The following is a 13,397-nucleotide window of genomic DNA, read 5'->3' on the forward strand; positions in this document are numbered from 1 at the left end:
AGCCAAGCATGGGAAGTCAGCCTGGAGACTTACACTGAGCTCTAGAGTTCCAGGATTGGGGATGTTAAGCACTTTGATGCCAGTCTGAAAAATCAAGCTCTAATCTGGCCTCTTTTTTTGAACCTTGAGACTTGATACTGATCCTGTACCACTGAAAGAGTCTTGTCATTGGCATAAGTGAGAGCAGGAGTCCGTCCTTGGACAGCTAATCCAAAGGAGGGGATCTGTCAATGCACACACTTACCAGCTTTGAGGTTCTGGATAACTTATACCTCTCGGGAGGAGCTGCCCTCACTTTGTTGGGAGCACCTCATCTCCAAATTGGATTTGGCTGGCAAAGCTAGGATCAGTCGGTGGTTTTGCTTTTGTTAATTACAAAGTTAATACTAATCTGAAGAATGTAATTTCTGACGTTAATTGAATCCAAATCATCTTTCCCCTGCTAATTTCCATATCAATGAGCTGTCTGTCTCTTTTTCCAAAAAGGACATTGTCTTTGCGAATTGATAAAACTTAGCAGGAGATTGAGACATGGGTAATATTTTTAGGGGAGAAGACACACAACTCTCTCCTTGGTACAGTGTCAAAAAGTGCAAAAGAGGGTGGATGGTTTGTGACCAAGGGCCCCATTTAGAAATCAGGAGATCCGAGTTTCACTCCTATCACTTATCCTGTCTGTGCCTCGGTTCCCCATCTGTGACATGGGGATTGACTGTGCATTCGTACCTGGCAAGGGGGCCATGGGCTATAATTTCTAACATATGAGAAATGCTCAGACGTTACAGTGGTGGAGGCCATGTGGGAGCCCATATGGGAAATGGTGCAGACTGACGTGAAGGTTACTCTAATCTAAGCGATATGTGGCAGGGACACTGTTCAAAGCACTTCAAAGCGGATACAGGGGGGTTTATAAGTGTGTTAGGAGGACCAAATGGTACATGTCTAAAGTATGGACACTGCACTGAGGCTGGGTGGACTGATCTATACCAGCACTGAATATTTTCTTTGCCAGCTCGGGTGTCCTGTACTGGAACAACATTTTTAGCAATTATTTGATTCCTAGCACAGGTGGAGTTTTTGAAGCCATACTCAAGATGCGGGGGCTGGGAGGGGAAATAGAACAAGCTGCTGAGAACAAGGTCATGCAGTAATTTAGGTATTTAGCCAACACGTTTTTGCAGATCTTCGTAAATTAAATCACACAATAAGTTACAGGCATGTGCTAAACATATTTATCGTGTCTTGCTTTCCGATGTGTTTTCTATCCTCCTCCCACACATGTGCACACAGTGTGCTAACAGCGAATTTGTATTGTGATCCCTTATTTCACAGTCCCAGAGAACATGCACTGCTGCATATATTCTCCCAGCCTGCGGGTGAGGAGTTCTGATGTGTTACATACTGTGGCTGCACGTTGGCAGATGCAAACACGATCTTGTGTGCTTTCAGGGACCGGCATTCAGTGGCAGGACCTCATGAAGCCAGTCAGCGTGGATGATAACTTCACCTTTGCACAGGTGCTGGGGATGCTGCTGTTGGATTCTGTCCTCTATGGCCTGGTGGCCTGGTATGTGGAGGCCGTCTTCCCAGGGGAGTATGGCGTGCCGCAGCCGTGGTACTTCTTCTTGACGGTGAGCCCCGCTGCTGCGCGCTCTGTTGCTGGCAACCTCTGAGATGAAATGCAGGGATTCTGCTCTCACACCCAGAGTGCTTATGATAACAGGGCTTAAATAGGAATTCTCTGCCCTGTTATGCAGGAGGTCAGACAAACGATTGCAATGGTTTCTTCTGGGCTTAGTCTCAGCATCTGTGCCAGCTAAAGCCCTGTGCTGCCTTATATCTGAGGAGCCTGGCACTGAGAGTGAAATGCGCTCTCCAGGTCTTGGCTTTAGATCTTTGGGCTGGGGTTTATTGGCACATGTGATGCTGCGAGTCATGTCACCACACCCAAACACCTACATTAAGGCTAAGAGAGCAGCCACATGAGTGACTAGCTTTTAGAGTCTGAAACCTGACAGGCTCCATACAAGAGCAGGTGGTACAGGGCCACCAGGCATGGTGGTGTTTTCTTTTGCCCCCAAATCCACATCCCAGCATGCTTTCATTTTAGTGCCTGGCTCTGTAGGGCAGGTGGGAGCACACAGAGCCAAGCGCGTTCCTCTAAGACACCTGTGTGGGGCTCAGGAGCCAGCTCTCTGCTTGGCAGGTTGTGCTGCGGACTGCTGGAAAGCACAGGGAGTGCCGAACCCTTTGGATCAGGAAACAGTAACGTGGTGCGATGACTTTTGACACTTTCCCCTGCAGCATGGAATGGGTCAGGCCCACTCGTGTGGCAGGCAGAGGATTGCTGTAGCCAAATACGGGAGTGAAGTCAGGCCTCTCCCTCCAGCTAAGGCCCTGAGGGTCCCTCTCAGTCCTGAGAGCATGGCTACCCCAGTGATTAGAGTGACTGCAGCCTCTGACTAGTGGAAGTTCATGGCTCCTTTCACTTAGTGTGTTTGAAATTGTTGCATGAGCGGGGAGGATGATGGACAGTGGGAGATTGAAGAGTAGGTGACAACCCTCTGAGCAGCCCTGATTGCCCCCCCACATTCTCATTGGCCCAATCCCCTGCCTTGAGGAGCTGGTGTTTCACTTGGTACATTCCTTGGCCAATATCATGCTAGGTGGGTGGTGCCTGGGGTCCTTGTGCTGCTATCATTTCCATGATGATGACCGCTATAAGAATGACTACCTTCATGATGATGATGATGTGCTCTAATATTAGCGTCAATGAGGGATTTCTAGAACCAGAAGGACCAGCACGTAAGGCAAGAGCTTTCAGCCAGTGGTTGATCTACCTGTCAGTGCTCTACTTTTGATTACAGATGCGCTAAAACTGACTTCTTGGAAGCGAGAGTGCATCAGTGGAGGAGTGAATTAATTCTTCTGATGCCTTTTCTTTTGGAAATGGCTGTCAGTAGAGTCAGAGCCTCCCCTGAGAATCTTGAGAAAATCAGGGGGCTCCCCTTTGGGGTGGGGGGAGAGGGGATTTCGTGGCCCAGGGCTTCTGTTGTGTTGGAGACGCTCCATTCCTAGCCGGATCCTGCAAAGTGCTGATTTGAAAGGGGGAGTATTTCTAAAGCCTGTCTGAGATGTGTCTAATGGGCATCTCTGTATGACGTGTCTGTCTCTTTGCCAGTGTTCTGTACGGCTCTATGTACAGGATGTATCGGTGTGAGCTGTGACAGAACGAATCCCATCTGGGTTATGCTGCTGGGCGGAGGGAAGGTTGCTGTGCACGGCAGCTGGACTATTTTCACTCTCTCTGTTTCTTTCCTCTTAGCCCTCATACTGGTGTGGGACTCCCAGAACTGTCCTGGGGAAAGAGAAGGAGGAAGACGAGGACCCAGAGAAGGCCCTGAAAAGCCAGTACATTGAGGAAGAGCCTGCTGATCTGGTGTCAGGGATCAAAATAAAGCACCTCTCCAAGGTAAAGTCCCCCAGACCAGCCCCTGCCCAGCAAGCAGGGACAATCTGACAGCAACACATTGCAGGTCTTGGGAGCAAGCAGTAGAGATCCCCCACCGCAGCAGAAAGAGTCTGGCACCAGATAGATCCGTGCTGGCATGGGTCATGCAATTTCAGACAGGAATAGCTAGTAGCAATGCTAAGGTTGGGGTGACTCAGCTCTTTCCCTCCCTTCTCCCCCACCCCCTGCAACAGCATCTGGGGCCATGTCTACACTACGGGTGAAAGTGCTGTAGCTATGCTGCTGTAGCACTGTAGTGTAGATGCTTCCTGCACCAATGGAAGGGGTTTTCCATCAGTGTCTGTAATCTGCCTCCTCAGGCAACGGTAGCTTGGTTGGTGGAAGAATTCTTTCATCAACCTGGCTGCAGCTAGATTAAGAGTTAGTTCAGTTTAACTCCAGCACTTAATTCACACCCCTGAGCGATATACCTAGCTCGATCTACATTTTAAGTGTAGACCAGGGCTAATGGTTTGGAGTCTGTCACTTTCATGAACCATGGGGATTGCAGGAAATGACTAAAGGGTTTGTTACAATTCTCTGGAGAGCAAAGTCCTCACTTTGGAGTCCCTGGAAGACGTCAGTGGGGCTCCTCATGCTTCAGACCCATTCCCTTCCCCCACCTGGAGCAGTGGCACCAGAGCGCAGGGCTGCATACAACTCCTCTGTCAAAAAAAGAGTGCATGCAAAAAACCCCTCCTGGCATTCAGTGGGTCCTGTGCTGCTCTTGGAATGGGCTACTGCCATGCTAGCTATGGGCACTGAGCTCCCAGTGGGCATGCATCCCGGTTGCACTGAGCAGTCCTTCCTTTTGCCCTCTCCTGACGTCTTTCTGCCTCTATGCCTGATGCATCAATTAACAAATATTGAGCTAGCTCCCTCCTTTCCTCCCTTCTGCAATCACCTACTGTTAAACCACCCCCACCGTAGGGACCGCACCCCCTTCTGTACTGTCTGTGTGTACTGTGTGTTTGGCCTGGATCACCCATCGGCCAGCTCCGTGCGTGACGCGCAAGCTGCTGCCTAAACCCCCTCATTACATGGGCTTTGGGTTTCTAAACAACGGACCAGGTTGGATTCCCAGGCCCTTGCTAATTGTCTGGCTACGCATGCTGAGGAGGGACAGGAAGTGTTGATCTACACCAGATCCCTGTAGCTGATGGCATGGGATTGATGGATGCTGAAAAGACATCTGCCTACAGGCTGGTGGCCATGACACAGGCTTGGGGGATTTGGGGCACACCTGTCCTTCCCCAGGGGACTGAATTGCCCTCTTATATATTTTAAAACTGCCTAACCATAGCTCCCATTTCAGTAGGCTGCCATCTTCCTCAGTAGAGTATGGCTGGAATTTATTAAACAGTAGCCAAGGCTCACATCATGGGTGGTAGGATTTTTGCAGTGGGATAAAACAATCTGTCCGTGCATATGGAGAAACCCAACATTTTAACATAGCCACTCAAGGGATCTGCATACACTGGCTGCATAATGTTGTAGATTTGAAATTGCTCTGCTTAGACACACTTAGGGGTGGTCTCCTAAGACGTGAGGTGGCCTCATCAGGAGGTGGTCTCTTGTACATGTTGTGGGATGAAAGATGCAATGGATGGGCAAGATGAATGTGTGTTTCTTTCTAATACTCGGCTTCTCTCTCTGCTTCTGCAGGTGTTCAAAGTGGGGAGCAAGACCAAGGAGGCAGTAAGGGACTTGACCCTGAACATGTATGAGGGGCAAATCACTGTCCTTCTGGGACACAACGGTGCCGGGAAGACGACCACCCTGTCCATGCTCACAGGTACAGCCCCCAGGCCATCCAGGGGCAGGGGGATATGGCTGAGAGTGCCCAGGTAACAGCACATTTCATGGTGCAGGGTTGTATCTTGCTTTGGAGCGTCTGAAGCCATAACCATCTGCTGAGGTGCCTAGACTCTCTCCTGATGTCTGATCCATCCACAAAGCAGCATCCTGTGACTGCGGCAGCACAATTGATTCTTCTTCTTTGGTTCCCGTCCGCATGAAATATTTTCACTGCTTTCTACCTCATTCTAAAGCTTCATTCATCTTTAAACCTTTCTTCACCGTGTCTGTCCAATGCATCCTCAGTCTCCCTCTGTTCCAAGTCCTTTATGCTCTGGTATGTATCACCCTGCGCAGTATCTATTCCAAGTCCATCTGTTACACGTCTGAACCATCGCAGTTGTCTTTCTTGAACCCTCTGCAACAGCGTTATTTCTTGTCCTCTACATTTTCTTATCACTGCATTTTTAATTTTCTGCAGCCTCAAAGCTCTCAGCATTCCCCTCAGCTAGTTCATTTCTGCAGTCAAAATCTTGTTTGTCAGCTTTCCTCAGACTCCAGCATTCCAGCCCACATGGTAGTGTTCATCAAAATGTCTTTAGCCTTCCAGATCTTGCAGTTTTCTGAATGCAGTAGCGGTTAGTCCAAGTCTTTTTGTGTCATTGTAACAATTCCCATTCTCTATTGGTAGTCTTCCAAGGCACACAAGATGTCCCAGATGTTCTAGTTCTTTATCTCTGACTTTGATCTTTAGCTTTTCCTCCTGTCTTCCAATTGCCTTTTTTTTTTTTTTTGTCTTCTCCATGCTGATCTTACATCCAAATTTTCTACTTTCCCAGTCGGCCTTATCAGCTATTCTTTGTAAATCTTCCTTGGTCAGTGCTGGTGGGAGAGGGGAGCAATATTGTCTGTGTGTTATTCTCAGTCCTCTTATACAATGTGACTTCTCTCAGGGCTACAGCCTATACTAGTTCCAGTATCGAGTGGAACAAACCTGCCAATTAGCGTGCGCCCTTCTCTCATTCCTGTGGTCATCCAGACCCGCTCCATCAGCTTCTTGTAAGCTCTCACCACACTCAGCAACTTGCTGTAGATTTTTTTTCTCTCAGCTTGATCTGTTTCTCTGGGGTGCTATACGTTCTCCTAACTCACCATGCCCCTTGCTGCTAAGTGTTATCAAAAGCCTGTTTGAAGTCTAAAACTTGTTCTATGCACTTCTCCGGTGTCTGTCCTATTACAAATAGGTGAGCTGTTGTACTTTGCCCTGGCCTGTTCCTTTGCACACCCTGCTTCCACATATCTCCTTGTTTTCCTGTGCCACGCCTTGGTGAATGCCACAGAATGATAGACCGTTGCTATTGCACAGCAAATGGCTATCTGGAAATGAGAGGCTCTTGACAATTCAGGGAGCTGTGGGGTGACATGTGGCCCCTTTCTCCTCCTCATGGGGCCTGCCTCTGCTGGCGCAAGAACCAGAAGATGAAATATGGGAATCTCAGCCAGCCTCTCTTGCTTGATGGCTGAATTCCCCGGGTTGGCCCACCCTTCATGTGGCTCTCAGCAGTGTGTGGGGCATAAGACTTGCCAGGCCAGATCAGACCATTGGTTCAGCCAGTCTGGTATCCTGCCTCCTGTAGCAGCCAATAGCTGATGTATCCGAGGATAGCACAACCCCTGCCAGTTATGCAAACACTCACTCAAGGGAGGAGTGAATTCCTGGCCCCTGCAGTGAGTCGTCCCTCTCCCTGCAGCAGCACCCTTTGCTGGCTGATCGAGGCTATGCAGCCAAACCAGGACTGAGACTTCCTTTGACTTTGAAGGGGATTTCAGGAGGTGGGGGCCAGTGGTGTAATGGCAGGTGCTGTGCACTGCTGCATGGCAGACACTGGTTCACATCCCCACCCATCTGTGTCTCTCCCTGCTCAGGCCATTCTGGGAGCTCTGTAAAATCAGCTCTGTCAGGATAAAGGGAAGAAGCTAATTAAGGGGTGGTACAGAGTGACACTAAGGGGAGCCCCATTCAGTTCCTCAAAGCACAGTGGCTAAAGTGAAGGTTAGTCAGTCTAGGGTGAGGGGTGTGGTTAAACCCACAGGGCTTGGGAGTTGAGGGCTTCAGTGCGGGCTGGGAGGAGACAGGGCCCTGGCACCTCACTGCTCTTACCTGCATGTGGTTATTGTCACCTCCTAGGTCTGTATCCGCCCACGAGCGGCCAGGCTTACATCAGTGGCTACGAGATCTCCCGGGACATGGTTCTGATCCGAAGGAGTCTGGGTCTGTGTCCCCAGCATGACGTTCTGTTTGACAACATGACAGTGGCAGAGCACCTGTACTTCTACTCTGGGGTGAGCGGAGGACATGCAGCGTCCTGGGAGGGAAGAGGCCAGGGGCCTTGCTGTGCCTGCAGAAGCGTTGGTGTCTCAGTAGCATAATTGTGGCCTGTAGCTCTGGGCTGGGCACAGCAGTTGCAGTCAGTAATGTAGCGCCATGTTACTCCTGCGTGCCCCTTGCACTGAACATTGATGTTTATACTTTTCATACAAATAATAGAAAATAATGTTTATCCTTTAATTTTCTATCCATACTGGGGCTATCTACATGCCAGCTTGCAGCTGGTTTGGTTGAACAGGTGCAAACCCTGCAAAAGCACTGTCTTTGGTTTGAATAGCTTATTCCATCCAGTTTATCTTAAACTTATAGGTGATCCATTTTAGCTAATCCAAAAGAGTTGGGTTTAAACTGGGGCGCGCACCAGATTATAATGACACCAAGTTATGCTGCTGCAACTCAGCAGGTGGACAAGCCTATGGCCTGGGAAATGTTGTAGAGTGTATGAGAGCGCAATTGGGAAGTTTGCTTCCTTGGTCATCGATATTAGAGACTGTGGATGGGTGCGTAGCATCTAACTACTCTTGGATGCCTGCCGGCTATTCTGTTGAGTCCAAATTCCCTTCCCTCCTTGTAGCTCTGTGGCAATGGGGCAGGATGAGCTGAACTCACCATCCAGGGCAGACCATGGTCCTTGTTAAATTCTGAAGGGAACAGAGCTTCCCCCCACATGCTCATTTGCATTTGGGGGCCTTTTCACATGTAGTGCTGCAGCTCTAGAAGGTCTGAGAGAGCAGCAGAGCCCCTTGAGTGGTGGAGCGGCTCCAAGGATGCTCTCACTGAGACATCTTGCTGTCCGATTTCCCAGCCTGCTGGGGGCGGAGGGTTACTGGACTGGAGACTGAGTGGCTGGAAGGAGAGTTGCAAGCAGCGCAGTCCAAGCAGAACCTCCCCCGCCCCCTTTTTCTCCTGTCTTTGGCCTTAGTCATAAGCTTCTGGTTCAGCCAAGCTAAGCAAAGCCTTCAGTAGCTCAGCTCAGGGCGTCCCTCTTGGTTGGGTCTCCGCATACCCAGCTGGGATTTAGCCCCTAGGAATCCCATTAAGGCTGTCGTGTTGGGGCAGCCGCTGGGACGGGCTGTGCCAGAGCAGCATGGCCCCTCCTAGAGGACAGGAAGGGTCTGATCCAGGGAGTCCTGCAGGAAAGGATTCACTCTGTGTCAGGAGATGAGCGGTTAACTTCTTCCCCTTCTCCTGACTTTGCATTCCTGGTTAATGCAGAAGCATGGGTAGAGAGGGAGTATGAGGCATGTCCTTACACCCAGGAGCCAGTGAACAAGGCCCCTTGCATAGGGACTTTCCTGCCTGCTTGTGTCAGGTTCCTCCCTGCTGGGTTTGCTTTCTTAACCATTAACCCTTACTTCACCTTGTCTGCCAGCTGAAGGGCTACCCCTCACTGAAGTGCCCGGAGGAGATTGACCGCATTGTGAGGCTGTTGAACCTGGAGGAGAAGCGCTGCTCTCTGTCGAAGTCACTGTCTGGGGGCATGAAACGCAAGCTGTCCATCGGCATCGCGCTCATCGGGGACTCCAAGGCAAGTGGCTCCCTTTGCTCAGGTGGCCCTGTGGAGCCCAGCGGTTGGAGTGCTAGTGAGAGAGCTCTCTGGCAGAGTGGCTGGTCTTGAGCCCTCCCGCTCTGCCACCAGGAGGTGCACTGGTGATCTCAGGGGCACAAGGACGCTGTGTCATTCAGTGGCTATAGCAGAGGGCTCTCTGGGGACAGGGCTATGGCAAACTGCTGCTGCTGCCAGTGCCTGGCCCTGGCCTGCTGGAGCAGGATGGGTGCTGAGCTCGCCAAAGGCTGCCCCTCCCCTCATGAGTCAGGAGGGTTTGTTAGAACGGCAGTGTTGGGGGCGGGGGTCCGGTCCCCCCATAATGGAAGTCAGGAGGCCTGGCTGCCTTTTCCAGACTAGCACCAGGGTTGGTACCGACAGCATCTAGACTGGTTGGGCAGCCGAGTGTGTGGCAGTTGGTCCCTCCCTGTGCCCATTACAGACTTGTGCAGAGCTGTGTTCAGCCCAGGCTGAGGACATCCTTCTGCGCTGTGCTGTGTCTGTTCAGAGCTGCTAGCTCGGGGATGTGTTCAGCCCAGGCCTTGCAGATCCCTGCTGGCCACAGAATCATGGAAACGTTGGGATGGATGGGACCTTAAGTTATCATGAATTCCAGCCCCCTGCACTGAGGAAGGGCCACACAAATATCGTAGATGGTCCCTGGCAGGTGTTTGTCCTACTGGTTCTTAAAGCCTCCAATGATGGGGATTCCACAACCTCCCGTGGAAACCTGTTCCAGAGCCCAACTGCCCTCGTAGCTAGAAAGTTTTCCCTAATGTCTAACCTAAAGCTCCCAGGCTGCAGATTAAGCCCATTACTTCTTGTCCTATCTTGAATGGACAGGAGAACAATTGATCACAATCCTCTTGGTAACAGCTCTTAACACATTTGAAGACTGTTCTTAAGTCCCCCCTCAGTTGTCTATTTTTCAAGACTAAACATGCCCAGGTTTTAACCTTTCCTCTTAGGACACGTTTTCTAAATCTTTTCTAATTCTGTTGTTCTCCTGTGGATTCTCCAATTTGTCCCAATCTTTCCTGAAGTGTGGAGCCCAGAACAGGACACAGGATGCCAGCTGAGGCCTCACCAGTGCTGAGTAGAGCGGGACAGTTACCTCCCATGTCTTACATGCAACATTCCTGTTAATACATCCCAAACTCCTATTAACGTTTTGCACGCCTGCATCACACAGTTGATTTATATTCAACTTGTGATCCTCTGTAACTCCCAGATCCTTTCCTTACTGCCGATTCCCCACTTTTGTAGCTGGGCATTTGATTTTTCCTTTCTAAGTGCAATAATTTGCACTTGTCTTTATTTAATTTCATCTTGTTGATTTCAGACCAATTCTCCAATTTGTCAAGGTCATCTCAAATTTCAATCCTGTCTTCCAAAGGGCTTGCAACCCCTCCTAGCTTGGTGTCATCTGCAAATGTTATAAGCATCCTCTCCACTTCATTATTCAAGTCATTAATGAGAATATTGAATAGTACTCAACCCAGGACTGACTCCTACATGACCCCATTAGATATGTCCTCCCATTTTGACAATGTACCATTGATAACGACTCTTGGAGTACAGTCTTTCAACCAGTTGTGCACCCACCTTATAATAATTTCATCTAGACCATGTTTCCCTAGTTTGCTTATGAGACTGTGCTGTGGGACTGGGTCAAAAATCTAACTAAAAGTGAAGATATATCACATCTACTGCTCCCCCCTTCCACTAGCCAGTAACCCTGTCTAAGAAGGCAGTTAGGTTGGTTTGGCATGATTTGTTCTTAACAACTCCATGTTGGCTATTCTTTATAACTCCATTAGCTCCTAGGTGCTTACAAATTGATTGTTGAGTAATATGTTCCAGTATCTTTCCAGGGATTGAAGTACGGCTGACTGGTGTGTATTCCTCAGGTCCTCTTTGTCCCCCGTTTTAACTACAGGTAGTATGTTTGCTCTCCTCCCGTCCTCTGGGACTTCCCCTGTTGTCCATGTATTCTCAAAGATAATTGCTAATGGCTCCGAGATTGCTTCAGCTAGTTCCATAAGTGCCCTATGATGAATTTCATCAGGCCGTGCTGATGTGAATACATCTAACTTAACTAAAGATTTCTTAACCTGTTCTTTCTCTATTTTGGCCTGCATTCCTCCCCCCTTGTTGTTAATATTAATTATGTTGAATATCTGGTCATCATTAACCTTTGTAGTGAAGACTAAGCAAAGCAGACATTAAATACCTCGGCCTTCTTGATGTCATCAGTTATTAGCTTTCCTTCCCTACTATGTGGAGGTCCTACACTTTCCTTCCTCTCTTTCCTTCCGATAATGTATTTAATGCCTTTTATGTCCCTTGCTAGGTGTAACTCATTTTGTGGCTAACTGTTCTGATTTTGTCCGTATGTGCTTGTGCTGTTCTTTCGTACTCCTCCTTAGCAAGTCGTCATCTTTCCACTTCCTTTAGGATTCCTATTTAGATTGTTAAAGAGCTCCTTACGCAGCCATATTGGCCTCTTCCTATTTTCCCTCCTTGCATCAGGATAGTTTGCAGTTGTCTCCGTGAGAAACTGCAAGCTGTCCTGAACTCCTTTATCCCTTAGATTTTCTTCGCATGGGACCTGACCTACCAGTTCCCGGAGTTTGTTAAAGTCGACTTTTTGAAGCCCATTGTCCTTATTCTGCTGTTTCACTCTTTCCTTTCCTTAGAATTGTTAATCACTTTCACCCAAATTGTCTTCCACCTTCAGATTCACTACTGGTTCCTCCCTGTTGCTTAGAATCAAGTCTAAACTGGCTGTCTGCCTGGCTCTTTCCTCCACATTCAGAAACAACTTGTCCCCAATACCTTCCAAGTACTTACTGAAAAGTTTGTCTTTTGCCACATTACTTTCCCAACAGATGTCCGGGTAGTTCCAGTTCCACATTACTACCAACTCTTGGGCTTTGAATAGTTCTGTTATTTGCCTAGGAATGCCTCATCCACCTCCTCTTCCTGATTTGGTGCTCTATAGTAGACCCTTACCATGATGTCACTCCTACTTTTTACCCTTGTTTTCTTTACCCAGAGACTTTCAAATGATCTTCCTCTCACCTTCTCCTGGACCTCAGAACAAGTGTCCATGTTCTAGGTGTATAATGCAAACCTCTTCCCTTTTTACCCTGCCTGTCCTTCCTGAATGAGCTGCAGCCCCTCTTTACCAATAGTCCAGTCATGAGACTTATCCCACCACGTCTCTGCTGCCAGTTAAGTCAGAATTTAGCTCATATGCTAATATTGCCAGTTCTTCCTGTTTGCTCCCCATATGCCCTGCAGTTGTGTACAGACATTTAAGATGCTGAGCTGATTCCACCCGTTTTCCCACTTGTTGCTCCTGTGGCCCTGTTGTAACTACCTGTGTCCCCCCCTCCTCGTGTCTTTGCGGAGCTGCCAGGCCAGGGCTGTGTTCAGCTCAGGCCCCTGCACAGTGCCAGGTCTGTCTTGGGCCCATCCAACAGACGACCTTCTCTGGTGCCCAGGTGGTGATGCTGGATGAGCCAACGTCAGGAATGGACCCAGCCTCCCGCAGGGCCACCTGGGACCTCCTCCAGCACCAGAGGAGCAGCCGTACCATCCTGCTGACCACCCACTTCATGGACGAGGCAGACCTGCTTGGAGACCGCATCGCCATCATGGCCCAGGGCGAGCTGCAATGCTGCGGGTCCTCGCTCTTCCTCAAGCACAAATATGGTATGGAGAGGCCGCCTTTTCCCTCGCTCCATCTGCCCAGAGGAGGAGGGAGTCCCAGGCCTCATGGGGGTGCTGCAAGGCCTTTCTGCTGGGAAGGGGAACTCTGTGGGGGTGGCTTTAGCCAGGGTTCGTGGATACCCCTGCACCCACAGGACTCAGGCCTGGATCAACCAATGTGCACTTGCACAGGGCCCCCAGCTTCCCCTCCACGCGACAGGTTTGGCACAGCTGCCTGCCCCTCCATCGTGACAGACGGGATCCTGGCCCGAACCTGAGTGACACTGTGACTACTCGCTCAGATTTGGCCCAGCTGCCCCATCATCTTGACAGAGGGGGACTGAGGGAAGGAGCTGGGCCCAGTGCCAGGGGACAGGACCCACCCCAGCAGGGTGGGCGCTCTCTCCCGTCCTCCTCAGGCCAGACTTAGGGTTGCA

General features: G+C 49.7%; 1 protein-coding gene across 1 annotated transcript in view; it reads left to right on the plus strand.

Annotated features, from left to right (window-relative positions):
- The window catches only part of ABCA3 (ATP binding cassette subfamily A member 3), an 84,588-nt gene that overhangs the window by 45,535 nt on the left and 25,656 nt on the right, over positions 1-13,397 (plus strand). Inside the window, exons 10-15 of the mRNA XM_030577134.1 lie at positions 1,450-1,631; positions 3,326-3,472; positions 5,177-5,306; positions 7,497-7,651; positions 9,070-9,225; positions 12,753-12,963. Coding sequence (XP_030432994.1) covers positions 1,450-1,631; positions 3,326-3,472; positions 5,177-5,306; positions 7,497-7,651; positions 9,070-9,225; positions 12,753-12,963 — 981 coding nt within the window. The remainder of the gene's footprint in view (positions 1-1,449; positions 1,632-3,325; positions 3,473-5,176; positions 5,307-7,496; positions 7,652-9,069; positions 9,226-12,752; positions 12,964-13,397) is intronic.

Source organism: Gopherus evgoodei, chromosome 10, assembly GCF_007399415.2.
Source record: "Gopherus evgoodei ecotype Sinaloan lineage chromosome 10, rGopEvg1_v1.p, whole genome shotgun sequence".
NCBI classification, from domain to species: domain Eukaryota; kingdom Metazoa; phylum Chordata; order Testudines; family Testudinidae; genus Gopherus; species Gopherus evgoodei.